The sequence below is a fragment of the Chiloscyllium plagiosum genome, chromosome 27 (assembly GCF_004010195.1).
Source record: "Chiloscyllium plagiosum isolate BGI_BamShark_2017 chromosome 27, ASM401019v2, whole genome shotgun sequence".
Classification (NCBI taxonomy): domain Eukaryota; kingdom Metazoa; phylum Chordata; class Chondrichthyes; order Orectolobiformes; family Hemiscylliidae; genus Chiloscyllium; species Chiloscyllium plagiosum.
In genome coordinates this window covers 2,625,856-2,642,681 of record NC_057736.1, presented here as the reverse complement: position 1 = coordinate 2,642,681, position 16,826 = coordinate 2,625,856, and the positions used below count along the sequence as shown (strand labels likewise).

Genomic DNA, 16,826 nt, shown 5'->3' with positions numbered 1-16,826 from the left:
GATGGCCCTCTCTTCAGCTGCCTGCATTGCAAATCCTGCAACACCCCCACCCCACCCCCATCCTCTCCATCTCTATTTCCTTCTTTAAGATGTTCCTTAAAACTCCCTCTTTGATTAAGCTTTTTTGTCACCTGCTGTAATATCTTCTCATTTGGCTCAGTGCCATTTTTGTGGTATAATGCCCTTGTGAAGCACTTTGTTGTTATTACCCTAACGACATCTCATATTTGCAGTTTTAAAAATTAATGTTTTAGTGTTTATCTACAGAAAAACAGTTAATGAATTTTCAAGTAATTCACTTTCTATGAAGTGCTTTTGGCTGTTTGAGATACTTCATAAGACACTATAGATTGACACAGTATCCTGCATAGTTGAGTTGTGTTTTACGAAGAATTTATTACATGTTTATAAGATTGAACAGTATCAGACATGTAAATCAAAGAGATCTTTGTCACAATCCAACAGGAACATCTGTATTATCATGACTCCTGTCAAGTCAGCGTATAATAATGAGATCAACTTGTATTTGTTTAGCACCTTTAATGTCAGAGAACAGTTCGAGACATTTCTCATCAGGGATTTGAACAAAATCAGGCATGCTGAAGACGTCAGAATTGGGTGCGCACTGATATTGTGGGAGATTGTGGGTCTGGAGGACAATGCAAAGATAAGGAGGAGCGAAACCACAGAGGGATGTGCACATACAACTTTAAAATCAAGGTGTTGCTTGATCAGGATACTAAGGAGCAAGAACAGGAGAAGTCAAGATATAATCATGTTCACATAGGTTTTGAGTAAATGATTTCTCACTGTTCAGGTTGTCAATTTTAACAGTGTCTTGCAATTAGGAATTTCTGGCGGAGCTGCCAGGATTACCTGTAAATATTCAACAATCTGTGCAGAATATTGAGGATATTAAACCGAAAAATGCATTTGCCACATTTTTACAAGAAAGCTTTCGAGCTTCGATTTGAAGATGTATGCACGCTTCTTCCTGTGTTGTTTTTCCAAGCGATGGTAAATACTGCTGGTTTATATTTTTTGCTGCATGAGCTGCTATTTGTCTGGCTTTTTCGTTAATGCATCCATTCTATGACAGCTCTTTTCTCTTTGTCTTTTCATAATCTCTGGGAACATATTGGACTATTCACATCACACCAGAACCTGACTTCTCTTATGTAGGCTTTGAAACTAATCTCGCTTTGAACTCTTACACCAAACTGATTAAAAAGGTTGCGGACATCTTCAAGCTGGAGAAGTTTGTTACAACACTGTTTGCGAACCAGGTGAGTTCCAACTAGTGAGTTTGTAATCGTTTTATTTTGTAAAGTCACTTTTGTAAATCTAGATTAGTGGCATGTGTAGATCCAGTCTACATGATGGAACATGATATGTTGAAAACTCAGTATTCTCAGAAAGAATGTGAACATGTATGTTCATATGTTCAATACTATGTATCCAATACTGGATACATGGTATTGAACATATGAACATACATGTTAGAAGAAACATGAAGCCATTTGATCCCTCAAGCCTATTTTGCCACTGTCATCCAATAAGTTCATTGCTCATCTGATAATAGCTTTGATTGTACTTTCTCATCCATCTCCTATACCTTTTGAGATCCTTGGCAATCAAAAATCTAATTCTGCCTGTGAAACATTACTCATGTGATGTATGAATTTTTGCACAGGTATGATGTCACGTATGTTGGCCGGATGTCCCAAGACTGATGGACTGTATCAAACAGCATATCACTTTGGCTGTTTACACAAGCAATTTACTGACCTTAAATAACCACCCCATGCTTACAAAGCCCATATCACAGTGTCCAACAATAGATGTGTTTCCACAGTTGGACATTTGTTGGATAATCCTGAATGTGACATGCGTTAATACCCAAAGCACTGTTCTTTACAGACACAGAACATGAACATCCACAGCAACTGTTTCAACTCAACAAAATAAGGGACAATCATTTACTGGCTTGCTTCTCAGGACCAACTTGTTTGGTATAATGTTTAAACAAAACTTGGCAGTTAATTATGAATTATCTTTAATTGGTGCTTTCTCCATGGCAACACCTCTACCAACGAAAGTTCTCTTGCTAATCAATCATTACTTGCCTGTCATGTAGTATAAATATTGGTTTTCTCCTTGAATTGGTATTCTCATGAATTGTCCTGATGGGAGTAAGATGAAAAGCTTCACAAAATGTATCTTTTTCAGCAATTCTCAAATTTTGTATCACCAAACAACTACCTAATAAATGCATTCAGCATGATTTCTCTTTCACAAAGGTCTTATTGACTCTGCTTGATCAGATTATGATTATCTAAGTATTTTGCCATAGCTTCATGACGTGAACATATGAATTAGGGACAGTTGTAGGCCATTGAGCCCCTTGAGCCTGTTCTGCCATTCAGTAAGGTCATGCCTGACAAGTATAGTCAACTCCATGTTCTTGTCTACTCCACAAACCCTGTGACTCAAGGATCTATCTTCCTCTGGTTATTCCATGACCCCACCTGCAATGTCTTTGAGAAAGAGTTCCAAAGACCTTCTGAGAAAAAAAAATCTAATCACCATCTTAAATGGAGACACCTTATTTTGAAATTATGTTCCTCACTCTCAGCTCCCACAAAAAGAAGCATCCTTCTAGAATTCACACTGTCAGTTGCCCTCACAATCGTACATGTGTCAATAAAATCACCTAATTCTTCTAAACTCCAGTGGACACAGACCCAGTCTGTCCAAACTGGCCTCCTAAGATATCCCACCATTCCAGGAATGTGAGTGATTCCAACAGAGTTCCAATTTAGTGAATCTTCTCTGAACTGTGTCTGATGCATCCATTCCTTTTTTTAAATAAGAAAACCAAAGTTTTATACAGTGCTTCAGATGTGACCTTCTAAACACTCTATTAAAGCTGTAGCAACACACCTTTTTAAAATTCCATTCTATATTCCAGCAACAATGTTTCATTTACTTTCTTAATCACTTGCTGTATCTGCATACTAACCTCTTGTAATTCATGTACCAGGACACCCTGATTCTGATTGCTCAGCTGCTCTGCTGCTTTTCCTGTCAGATGTAGACACGTTTACATTTTCCCATGCTATACTCTTATTTGCCAAAGGTTTGCCCATTCACTCAACCTGTTTATCTCCCTTTTGCAAATTCTTTGTGTCCTCTCATAATCTTACTTTCCTACTACCTCTGTATCGTCAGCAAAGTTAGTTATCATACTTTTGATATATTTGTCCTAGTCATTGATATGAATTATTTCATTGAATTCAGAAAATCCCTATATGGTGAGAATGGGCCATTTGGGGCCAACATATCCACACTGACCCTCTGAAGAGTAACCCACCCAGACACATTCCCCTACCCTATTACTCTACATTTATTCCTGACTAATGCATCTAACTGCACATATCTGAACACTATGGGCAATTTAGCATGACCAATTCACATAACCTGCACATCTTTGGGCTGTGGGAGGGAACTGGAGCACCCAGAGGAAACCCACGCAGACATGGGGAGAATGTGCAAACTCCACACAGACAGTTGCCTGAGGGTGGAATCGAACCCACGTCCCTGGCACTGGGAGGCAGCAGTGCTAACCACTGAGCTACTTGCCATCCACAATTAGAAACAATTGAGGCCCAAAACACTGAGCCTTATGACACATATCCTCATCTTAATTAATTCCAGCAATCTGAAAATGACCCATTTGTGCCCACTTTCCATTTTCTATTGCTAACTAATCTTCTATCTATCTTTCTATTTTACATCCAACACCATGAGCTCTATTTTGCTTAATAATTAATAATGGAATCTAGCAATTTCCCTGGGACAGTTGCTGGACTAACTTCAGTCTCTCTCTTTCTTGAATAAAATTGTTAGATTGGCCATTTTACAATCTGCTGGGACACTTGCAGAATGTATGGAATCTTATTTTGTTGCTGTAGCTACTTCTTTTAAGACTCCAGAATGAGGGCATTGGCCTAGGAACTTGTCAGCCTTTGGGTTTAGTAGTTTTCCCAGCACCTTCTCATCGGAGTTGGTGATTGCTTTTAAGATCCTCCCTTCTATTTTCCTCTTGATTTTTCAGATTGTAATTGGTTATAGATGTCAGAGTTTATGGAAGGTTTCATGAAGTGAATGGCCATCATTTTAGAAGCGAACTGATTTGATGTGTGAAGAAATGAGAGTTTGGAGTGGAACATTAGATTTTGGGTTGCATCTTACATATATAGCACCGTCGTGGATCGGATCCATGTAACATGTGTGTAACCAAGTGTGTTGTTTACTTAGTTGGATCCATTCCATTTTAAAGGCATCGCTGGTTCATGCTGATGGGTGTTCGGAACAAAGAGTACAGTAAAACATTAAACTGTTTTTATAAATAGGTTAGAACATCAAAAATTTAGTAAAAGATTTGGTGGTTTATTTATCACCAGTCAGTAAACATAATTCACGGATAAAATCAAGTCAAATAAACAACACATTTAAGCAGGAAGCGGTTCATCTACAATTAAGACAGCCTTGCTAGGAGGCTTCTCCCTTCAGAAATCTTTAACTTCAAATGCAGTTTTTCCAAGCACACAAGATCTTGAAGCGACATTTATTTTTCTAACCTCTCACTACACAGTGGGCTGATCAATCATTTTTTTTTAAGTTAACACAGGATGTTTGTGACATGGTATTTAAAATCCACTGCAAGTCAATACCCCGCTTACTGTACAAGACAACGCTTTCTGGTGACATATGGCATTGCTTTTGCCTGTGGCAAATTGCATATCAATGAGTCTCTACATAAAAACTGCAAGCACAGAGTTGGAAAGGATTGGAGGACACTTACAAAATCCAGATATTAGACAATTCATCCCTATATTTGGGGATAGCTTGACTTTGGTTTCAATAGGCATTTAGCTGCAACACTAAGGTGGCATCTGAGAGCCTATCACGTGGTTTCTTCTGAATTTGATAGACTTTTTATGAAAGCAAAGCTTTTTTTAATCAAAACTGAGTGATCCAATCAGTATTAAAATTCACATAGATTCAGTATTCTACACAATTTAATTAGGCATTGTCATTACTTTCAACTAAATTGAAAATGATGTGAAATAACATGAATTATATCCAAAACTGGATATTAAATGTACATAGTATAGCAACAAATTACTGCAATGTTGGAATCTGAACTGAAAACAACAAACACTGGAGATCGCAGCAAGTCGGGCAGCATCCATGGAGAGGGACCAAGCTAGTGTTTTGAGTCTAGATGACTTTTTATTGGGAGACAGCTCTGATGAAGAGTCATCTAGACTTGAAACGTTAGTATGCATTCTTTCCATGAATGCTGCCTGACCCACTGTGATATCCAGTATTTGTTGTTAAATGCACACAGTTGCTTTGTACCAGTCTGAGAACAACCTGCTGCCCTGTGTTTTGAATGGTTGTTTATCATTTGCAATTGTTTAAAAGGAAGATTTATTTGAATTGTCATTATTTAGATTTATTTTCTGAATTTCAACATTGCACTTGAATCAACTTTCAGATGGGGGCATAGATCATTTGTAAGTTACAAAAAATTGCAAATATTCTGAGGCAGTATTTCACCACTTTCATACATTTAAATTGAGCAGATGTGAGAGCATCAGGAAATAGTGTCGAGCCACTGAGAGCTCCAGCATTAGCCTCCCTCACTGTCAAACTCATTGCCGCCTTCCTATGGATGCCTGTAACAACTCCCTAAACTCAGCATTGGTGATTATCACATATGAGAACAGATGGTTCGAATTACTCTCATGTAAATTGGAATGTTTATTTAATCTGTTTATTCAATCTTCATTTCCCCTAACTTAAAGAAAAAGAATAACGTACCCAGGTCCTAAATACAGAATGAAATGACAGAGTGAGGTTAATGGACCGTATGTTGCCCTCAGTCTTGCATCTTATTATCCAGTTACGGTTATTACATTTTCCAATTCTTCTTCTGACTTTGAGATTGACTCCATTACATCATATTACAAAATAGTTACTTTTTGCTTAGTCGGTTTTGAGTGTGAGACTGCTTTTGAATAGTGAAATGTTGAGGGATTTAAATACTGGTGTTGATTTTATTACTGATATATATTTCATTAAATGAATTTTGACGGTTCATTATAATTCCCATGGAACAGAATCTATAATACTCTTATTTATGTAGTCAGTTTAAAAATGGAGGCTATTATCCAAATGCACTTCTGGAGCGATGAGAGTTGAATTAATTGCACATTTCTGAACCTCCAAAGTCTGGTATGGATTTTTTTTTTCATTTATGCATTAACATACTGACATGGCCACATCTAAAAGGTAAAATAGAGCAAACTTTGAGATCCATTTTAAACTGCAAAATATACGACTGATGCAAAAGGAAGTTTATTCGGATGATTGCTGACAGGGCTTGTGGTTTAGTGGTGCTTATAATAACCAGTTGCCACGAAGCATGAGGGTAAGAGTTTACACCAACAGTTTCTACATGCTCATTTCCTGGACTTAATTTGGGCTTCGAAAAGGTGGACATGAATGGCGACAAAATGATTTGTTATTATGTTCTGAAGAGTGGCCTGGGGTAGGAGGTGCAGGTTTACCCATGCAGCTAGAACACACTTCCCTACTGTCTGGCTGGTAGAGACATAATTATTTTATCTGACTGCTGCCTCTGCTCCTTTTTACTGTGTGCTGCAGCTACTAAAAACCGCCCAAAGTTAAGCTTCAGTGCACAAAGCTGCTTCTGAGCGATTCTGAGGTCCCTCTGAGAAACGTCTTTCAGCTGGGAATTTCTTATCTGATGCAAGGGATTGGGGAAGTGAGTAGAGACCCCAAAATGTCCACTCCATTTTCATTGCAGACCATTAGGGAAGCAATTCAGGTACAAGCAGCTCATGGTTCAGTGTATTTTTCATAGGCCCTGCCATCCGCGTTGAGTATATTTTCTGAAAGTTTTCACACACCACATCACAGCAGACTGCAGATACAGCACATCATTGCATGCCTTCTACTCCAGGAAGTAAACTTCCTTTTAATGTGCTTTTTTTACAAATGTGGAGAGGTGAAGGTTATGTTCACAGTTGGCGGATGGTTTGTAGTCAGGTTGGCATGGATAAGCAAAGGGTGGGCATGCAAATGGTTGTACTCCAGAGATAACACGATGACTGATGTCACCAAACACCAGTGCGTAATAGAGTTTGAAGCAATGGGTTTGGAAATGGGAATTTTCACTTGTCAACATAAAACTGTTTCTGAAAGCAAGCTCTGCCAGGAACTCAGGATGTTAGTTTTAGGTTTCCAAGGAGGTTGTTAAGTTTCCTTATCTAAGGAAATATGGACTGGCATTTCAGGGTGTCCAGAGAAGGTTCACTAGGCTGGTATTGGGTATGGAGGAATTGTCTTCTGGCTGTATGATGCTCAGGACTGGAAACTAAATATACCAGGGTATAGGGTTCACAGGACGGACAGGAAAAATGGCAGCGGACGTGAAGTTGCCTTACTGATTAGAAACAAAATTTCTTCAAGAGAGGATATAATGCAGAGAAAACATTCAGTGGAATTGGGGAACAGTAAATAATCTAAAACTGTAATAATTTTTGTGTAGATACCCCTGGTAGCAACTCTGAAGTTCTAGACTGTATAAATGCAGACATCAGGTGAGTGTGTGCAAAGCCAATGTAGTATTAATGGAGGATGTTAACTTTAACTTAGACTGGGAGATAGACAAGCAGCTGCCAGAAAGGTTCTGAATTTCAGGAATGTATTTGGGATAGTTCCCTGCACCAATATGTCTTGGATGCAACAAGGGAACAAGCAATATTAGATTTAGTAATGAGAAATGAGCCGGATTGAATTAGTAACCTAATTGTGTGTGAACATTTATCAAATAGTGATCATAACATGACAGAGTTTAATGTAGTATTTGAAAGCAAAAAGTATAAATCAGCTACTAGAGTTTTAGATTTAGGTAAAGCCAACTTTAACTTGATGAGACAGAGACTGTCCACAATAAACTGGGAAAATCTACTCATGGGTAAAACAACTGAGGAATAGTGGAGGACGTTTAAAGAAACATTTAACACAATACACACTCAATTTATACCTCTGAAATGAAAAAGCTACATTTCACAGAGCAAAAAAAAAACAACCAAAGACAAGTAAAGAGATAAGAGACAGCATAAAACTAAAAGAAAGAGCTTACAAAAATGCAAAACAAAAACACAGATGCTGTCAAATGGGAAAAATACAAAGACCAGTAAAGGGACCACAAGAGGGCTTTTCAGAGCTACTAAACAGGATTTTGAAAGGAAACTTGCCAGGGACAGCAGAATCAATAAGAAGAAATTTTATAGTTCCATAAAAGGCAAGTGGTTGGACAGGAGCAATGTTGGCCCATAAAGGCTGAAAATGGGGATATTGTCAGTGGCTACATGGAAGTGATGGACATGTTGAATAGTTACTTTGCCTCAGTATTTACATTAAAATGCAGGAAATGTTGCTGGAGATCCCATGGAAATTAATAGTGAATCAGGACAGGGACTGAATGAAATAAAATTAAGTAAAATATTGGTAATTAGGAAATTAATGAAATTAAAGAGTGACAAATCCCCACAATCTGATGGTTTTCATTTGATGGTGTTAAAGGAAGTAGGGAAGCACATTGTCAATACCCTAACTATAATTTTTCAGAGTTCCTAGATACAAGTGGCGGACAGGGGAATGCCATTTACACGGTCTTCCATAAGGCAAATGATAAGGTTCTACATAAGAGGCTGTTAACTATGGTAGAAACCCATGAACCTGAGGGCACATTACTAACATGGCCAGGAAATTGGTTGAATGGGAGATGGCAGAGAGTAGGAATAATAGCCATGAATTTAAATGGGTAGCATGTGCCCAGTGGTATCCCATGAGGAGCTGTGTTAGGGCCTCAATTATTCACATTATTTATTAATGATATGGATAATGGCTTAGAAACTCGTATATTTACATTTGCTGAATTCACAAAGAATACTGACAGACTATGCAAAATTATAGCAGATGGAGCCAATGGGTGGCAGAGTGGCTCAGTGGTTAGCACTGCTGCCTCACAGCACCTGGGTTCAATTCCACTTTTGGCTAACTGTCTGGAGTATAAATGTTCTCCCCGTATCTGTGCGGATCTGCTCTGGATTGATCCCACAGCCCAAAGTTGTGCAGGTTAGGTGAATTGGCCATGCATTGTCCAGGGATGTGCAGGCTAGGTAGATTAACCAGGGGAAATGCAGGGTTACAAGGAGAAGGTAGAGTGTGTGGGTCAGATGCTCTTTGAAGAGTTGGCATAGGCTGAATGGCGTGTTTCCACACTGCAGGGATTCAATGAATGTAAGGAGGTGTGAGGCTATCTATTTTGGACTGAAAAAGGACAGATCATGGTACTTTCTGAATGGTATAACATTAAATACAGTGAATGTCCAAAGAGACTTGGGTGTTCAGGGGCATTGATCTTTAAAATGACATGAAAACATGCATAAAATAATCAAGAAAGCTAATCGAATGCTGGCCTTTATATCTTGAGAACAAGGACAGAGATATCATGCTGTAGGTATACAAAACCTTGGTTAGACCCCACTGGGAATACTGTGCGCAGATCAGGGTATCATACTGGCCTTAGAGGAAGTACAATGTAGGTTTACAAGAATTATCATTGAATCATAGAATCCCTACAGTGTGGAAACAGGCCCTTTGGCCCAAAAAGTCCACACTGACCTTCTGAAGAGTAACTCATCTAGACCTATTCCCCTATCCTATTGGTCTACATTTACCCCAGACTAATGCACCTAACCCACACATCCCTCAACACTATTGGCAACTTAGCATGGCCAATTCAACCGATTCCCACATCTTTGGATTGTGGGAGGAAACCGGAGCACCCTGAGGAAACCCACGCAGATACGGGGCTGTGCCAATTATACCTGGACTTCAGCGGTTAAGTTATGGGAAAAGAGCATATAAATTAGGTCTGTTTTCTTTATAATATAGAAGGTTAAGGGGCAACTGATGAAAGTCTTTAAGACAGTCTCCTGGTAAAGCCAGGGTACATAGACTATTTTCACTGGATGAGGATTCTTGAACTGAGGATAGACTGAGAATTAGGCCCAGACTGTTCAGGAATGGTGTTAGGAAGCACTTCTGCACACAAAGGGTGGTAGGTGTTTGGAACTCTCTTCCACAAATGGCAATTGATGCAGGAATAGTTGTTAATTTTAAATCTGAGAGAGATAAATGACAGGAATATGGAGTTATTTCACAAATCAGCCATTAAATGGTAGAACAGGCTTGGGGGCTGAATGGCCTACTTCTGTTCCTGTGCTCCGATGAAGAGAGATTGAGTTGGTCGGACCTGTACTCATAAGAGTCATGAACATTTCATTTAGCTTCACCATTCCTAGGACCAGTTAGTAAACAATGTAAACAGGCCAGGAAGACAGTAGGCAAAAGTGAGGACTGCAGATGCTGGAAACCAGAGTCTAGATTAGAGTGGTGCTGGAAAAGCACAGCAGGTCAGGCAGCATCCGAGAAGCAGGAAAATCGACGTTTTCAGGTTATCAGGAATAGAGGCAGGGTGCCTGCAGAGTGGAGAGGTAAATGAGAGGAGAGTGGGGGTGGGAAGAAAGTAGCATAGACTCACTGATATTCCTGAAGAAGGGCTCATGCCCAAAACGTCGATTCTCCTGTTCCCTGGATGCTGCCTGACCTGCTGCGCTTTTCCAGCAACACATTTTCAGCTCTGATCTCCAGCATCTGCAGTCCTCACTTTCTCCTCACTGATATTCTTGTGGAGGGAGGAGGAAAACTTCTTCAAGGCAGGCATCCTTGAAGGCATCTAATCTAGACCCCAGGAAGACAGTAGGTTAGATGAAATTAATTAGGTATAAAATTTGTTCCTTTTTTGTGTTCTGCTGCTCTAGTTATTGAAGGCATTCACACCACCTTTGCCCAAAAACCATTGAATGTATCTGCGATGATTTTTAAACTCTTTGGGTTGGCTTAATTCTAATTGATCAACTCCATTTAGTAATGAATGCAATTATTTTTTCTATGAGTTCTGTAATTTATGATTTCATGAGAAATGAATATATCAGTTAAAATTACACAGAAATGATTACTATGTCAATCAGAAAGGAACAAAATACAGTTTGTTTTCTTTTTAAAAAAGCATCACAGAGAGAGAAAGAGTGTGTGTTTGGGTTTTTGAGCATCTTGCTGGTGCAGGAAGATGAACAGAAATCCCTGCAGTGTATTGACCACGTGTTCCAGCTGAACTCACATTACTTGATGCTGTCACATTATTAAGAGGAAATGAATATTATATTCCTGAGCATTAGATCTGTAGATTTAATAAGTATATTAGCACAAACAGAAAATAACATGCTTATAAATCTATAGCAGTAGCACACTGCTAAGTCCAGACATGGTAATTAATTTTGGTGATTCCCCGCAGAGTTTGAAATGTCACATCTCCTGTTCGGCACCTCCAGCCGTGGATGGATTCAAGCGCAAAGATTTGCTGTACGCTCAGTTCAACAACTACAGCTTTGTATTTGTGAGTTACGTCAAGCATTCACTTCACAGCAGAGGAGAAACCATCCCAGCTGCACAGAGTGAAACATGAATTACTGCATCAATTACAGTCATCTGTTTGTAACAGCTTGCATGTCATAGTTAAAAAGGATGGAGAAACTGAGTATGAATGTACGAATTTGGAGCAGGAGTAGGTCACTCAAACCTGCTGTACCATTCGATGAGATCATGGCTGATCTCTCTACTCCACCTTCCCGGCGTGCCTCCCTAAGCTTTTACTGTCTTGCCATTGCAGCCAGACTCTGAAGATGAATCATATCAGACTTGGGATGTTAACTCTGTATCTCTCTCCACAGTTGCTGCCAGACCTGCAGGATTCTTCAATGTTCTCTCTGTTTGTTTCTGTGTACAGTAACTTGTGCAATATTGTTAAGGTAATAGCTTTGTACAATACGCAGCGATTTGGTGCACACGATTTTCATTGATAGATTTTAAACTTGAAACATTTAAGACTTACTTAAAAAAATTAGAGCTATACTATTAGCAAAACTGTTGTATAAAAGTCAAAGCTGAAATTAACTTCCTCCATCTAATAAGTTATATGCTCTGGGAAAACACATTTTGTAAACAAAATTCCAGGTCATCTCAAAAAGCATTGAATAGTATTCATCATCATGAATAAATACTTTACAATATTATAGACCTTTGTACCTCAATATTCCACTGACTGCAACTGATTTTACTGTCACATGTACCTAAGTACAGTGAAAAGCTTTGTATGTGAGCAGTAGAGGCAGATCATTGTAAGCAAGGCCATACAGATTATAGGTTGAAAAAAAAATTGGACAGAGTGAGACATACAGGTTACAACACATGGGCTTGTGCGAGGCAAAAATAACATTTACAAGATCAACATTATTTGAAGTCAGAAGTCACACAACACCATTAAAGTCTAACGGGTTTATTTGAAATCACAAGCCTTTGGAGCAGCGCTCCGACAGCTTGTATTTTCAAATAAACCCATTGGACTATAACCTGGTGTTGTGTGACTTCTGACTTTGTCCACCCCAATGCAACACCGGCACCTCCACATCAACATTATTTGAAGTTAGAGAGTCCATTCATCTGTCTAATAGTGGCAGGGAAGAGGCTGGATATTCACACATCCTCATGAGGTTCAACAGATGTTCAGACATTCAAAAAATGCTGCCATTTTATATCAATTGAAATGGTACTGAGCATCTGAACTTATGATTTCAAAGGGGAATTTTAATCTATATTAATGCAAAGTCAATTTCAATTGACTTAATATAAAGTCTGTTCACCAACATAAAACCCAACTATATATTCCAAAACAAGAGTAATCCAGATTCTTGTATCAAATTTATATGACATATATCCAAAATCAGCCTGCAGCTTTGCACTTCTGTCACTCTATGGAAAGGATATATCTTCCTGCTGTGCAGTCTGAGCAGATTAATGAGAAATGGTTTTATCATTTGGATGCATTTGATTGAATGGATCTGATATTTTTTAATTCTTTAAAGTAAAATACATTTATACTGATGGTTACACATAATGTTTTGCATTTTGAACATATGGAAAGGTGCAGACAATTATTACCTATTCCATTTAATCAGATGTCTCCCCTTTAAAAAACTTCTAATAAATGATTAGTTGACAGTCAGATAAATCTGCTCTGATATAATTCTTCCTGGTGTATTAATAGAATAGAAATGTATCCAGGCTGTTAATATCTCAGAAAATATAAGTTAACAGTAAAAAAAAGGAAATAACTTACGTGTTCCCCATTGGTAGTTATGCTTTTAGTAGCCTTAGTCCTAAGCTTTGGAACTCTGTCTGTAACCCTCTCCACTGCTCGCACCTCCTTTAAGATGCTGCTTAAAACCTACCTCTTTGATTAAGCACATGACCAGCTGCCTCAATAGATCCTTATGTAGCTCAGTATCAAACTTTGTTTGACAAAATTCCTGTATAGATGCAAATTGCTGGTCATTACAAATACAAAAGTAGAAAGCTCTAAAATGATACATTTAAAACAAAGGTAATACTGAAAATGGACTAACAAACAATTTAATAAAAGTTTATTTAATAATTATATACAACTCCCAAACTTCTGTATTTTTCTACAGAAAGCTGAATGACAAAGTGGATTTAACACTGAGATTTGGGTTTGAATCTAGCCCAAAACAGATGATATGAAACTCTGTCTGGGACATCTAGGTCCGAACAAAAGACACTCGGGCCATCTTGAGCTCCCAGTGGTTAGAAGACCATATAATAAAATGGTCCTTGCATTTAATACATTTACAAGAATTTTCTGAAAGGGACTATACTGATGGGCAGTTATTGGAAAGAGGAAAGTCATTCAAGCTGAGTCGAGATTTCTCTTTTAGTGACATTAGGAATGGGATAACGTTATCAGGCAAATATGTGGCGGGGGTTTGGGTGCTAACACTGCTTTCAGTCTAGGATATATCTGATCTACAAATACTTAATATTGACATTCAAAACTAAGTGGACAATATCTCCTGTTTCTCTTTGCTGCCAGACCTTTTGAATTTCTCCAGCACCTGCTGTTTTTATTACAGACACCACCTTGTCCCAGAAGAATGCGGATAAAATTATTTGCAACATTAAATATCTTAACACACCATACTTCCAATCTATTACAACAGCTCCCAAATCTTTTCATAAGCCTGGGCCTCCTTCCTCAGAGATACAGACACTGCCACCATGCCACAAGACCCCAATACTGTCCATATTTGATTTTTAAAAACTATTTTTGAACCTCCACGTTTAAAGTTAGTTTCTGTGATTCCTTTCAGTTGCGTGCATCTAACATTGTCAATGTCAGTCGATCTTTGTGTTCTGATTTAGGACTTATCCAGATGGTGAAGTAACAACTTCACAATTCTCTCTGCCTCATAATTCAAACTCAACAAACCTGAAGTAGAAACACAAACAAAAATTTGGTTTGAGTTAGTTCTTGGGACAGATTACTTGGCACGCAGATCCATTAATTATCACTTCTACTATTCACTCATCATCTCATGCATAATGCTTAATTAGGGGGATTGTTCTGAAAATTTCAGGAATAATTATGTTAAGCTGCATTGCAAAAGTAGACATTAACCTTGACAGTGCTGAGTATCTCTGTATACTGTACCTCAAATCAGTATTACTTATTATCATTAGGGATCATTAATTAAACTATTTCTTGAATATTTCCCCAAATATCACTTGTATTTTTGCTTTGTACTGATATGTTTCTTCCCCTACCACAACCATCTAAGAGGTTACTTATCACTGAGAAAATCCAAAACTTTCAGTAGATGATAAGGAATCTGACACAAGTTTTGTATCAAATAAGTAGGACTACACAGTATTAAGTGACTGTTCTACATTCACGTTTGATCAAAAATGAAGTTAATTCAATTTACTCTGGTGTCATGATGGACTTAACAGAAGAAGCTGGAAGGTACAAAACCATGGCCCGTTCTGAAGAGGGTGACGGAAGTGATGATTGATACTCCGAGAAAGACAAGAGTCATTGGCAAGATGCATCCAGACCTGCATCCAGACCTGCATCCTGACCTGCATCCTGACCTGCATCCTGACCTGCATCCAGACCTGCATCCTGCGTGTATTCTTAATTTGGGAGTTGAATCTAGATATTATGGATTCCACAGTTAAATACTGTCAAGATAGGGTCAATATTACAGCCTTCAAGAAAAGTTACATAGAACTGAAGAATCAAAATATACTTGCTGAGCTGGAAGGTTTGTTTTCAGATGTTTTGTCACCATACTACATAACATCCTCAGTGAGCCTCTGAATGAAGCACTGGTGGTGTAGCCTGCTTTCTATTTGTAGGTTTGGGTTTCCTTGGTTGGTTATGTCATTTCCTGTGGTGACATCATTTCCTATGGTGATGTCATTTTCTGTTCTTTTTATCAGGGGGTGAGAAATGGGATCCAAGTCAATGTGTTTGTTGATAGAGTTTCGGTTGGAATGCCATGCTTCTAGGAATTCTTGTGGATGTTTGAGGCTTGTCCTAAGATGGATGTGTTGTCCCAGTCGAAGTGATGTCTTTCCTCATCTGTATGCAATCAACCCACAATCCACTAATGAAGTTGCATTAGAACATCATTGCAACGAGCCAATGAGCTAACACAGACTGCAGCACAGAGGAACTACGCAGAGCAGAGGAAAATCACTTATACAGTGTATTAAAAAAGAACGGATACCCAATGAACACAGTTCGCCATTTCTGAGGAACAAACCCAAACAAGCAGACAAAACATGTCCAGAAACACCAGCCACTCTCCTCTACATCAAAAGCATCTCTGAAATGACTGCCAGACTGCTCAAACCTCTTGGCTTCATGGTAGCCCACAAACACACCAACACACTAAAACAGCAGCTAATGAACATGAAAGACCCTATACAGACAACAAACAACACTAATATCACATACAAAATACATGTCAAAAACTGTAACAAACACTACGTTGGACAAACAGGCCGAAAACTAGCCACCAGGATACATGAACATCAACTAGCCACAAAAAAAGACATGACACACTCACGAGTATCCTTACATACAGATGAGGAAGGACACCACTTCGACTGGGACAACACATCCATCCTAAGACAAGCTGGAATTCCTGAAAGCCTGACATTCCAACCGAAACTCTGTCAACAAACACATTGACTTGGATCCCATTTACCACCCTCTGAGAAAAAGAACAGCAAGTGGCATCACCATCGGAAATGGCATCACCACAGGAAATTACATCACCAATCTGATGAAACTCAAACATATAAACAGAAAGCAGACTACAATGCCAGTGCTTCAACAGGAGGCTCACTGAAGATGTTACCTAGTATGGTGAGAATAGGAGTGGGAGGAGCGACTGCGAAGACCAGTGGCATGACGGGAAGGTAATATTTAAATATATAAACTTATGTCGGGAGTTTCAGGTACATACTTTGGCAGTGACCGAATCCCGAGACACTACCCGCCCTCCTCCTCTAACCAAAGAAAACTCGTGTGTTGCAAAGGTAAGGCACTTCAATTGATATTTCTTGTGTTTCGTGTGATTGATTAAAAGTTTACTACTAGTTGGTTAGTTGAATAAGACCATAGAGAAGTACTAACAATTGTTTAAATTAATTAACTAACCAGAGATGGCTGG

The 16,826-nt window shown here is 38.7% G+C and overlaps 1 protein-coding gene across 2 annotated transcripts in view; it reads left to right on the top strand.

The window, feature by feature from the left end:
- The window catches only part of amd1 (adenosylmethionine decarboxylase 1), a 79,505-nt gene extending 67,201 nt beyond the window's left edge, over window positions 1–12,304 (top strand). For both annotated transcript variants that reach the window (XM_043717243.1, XM_043717242.1), the window contains 2 exons: window positions 1,162–1,286; window positions 11,525–12,304. In XM_043717243.1, the coding sequence (XP_043573178.1) occupies window positions 1,162–1,286; window positions 11,525–11,695 (296 nt within the window). In that variant the 3' untranslated portion in view covers window positions 11,696–12,304. The remainder of the gene's footprint in view (window positions 1–1,161; window positions 1,287–11,524) is intronic.
- The last annotated feature ends 4,522 nt before the right edge of the window (window positions 12,305–16,826 follow it).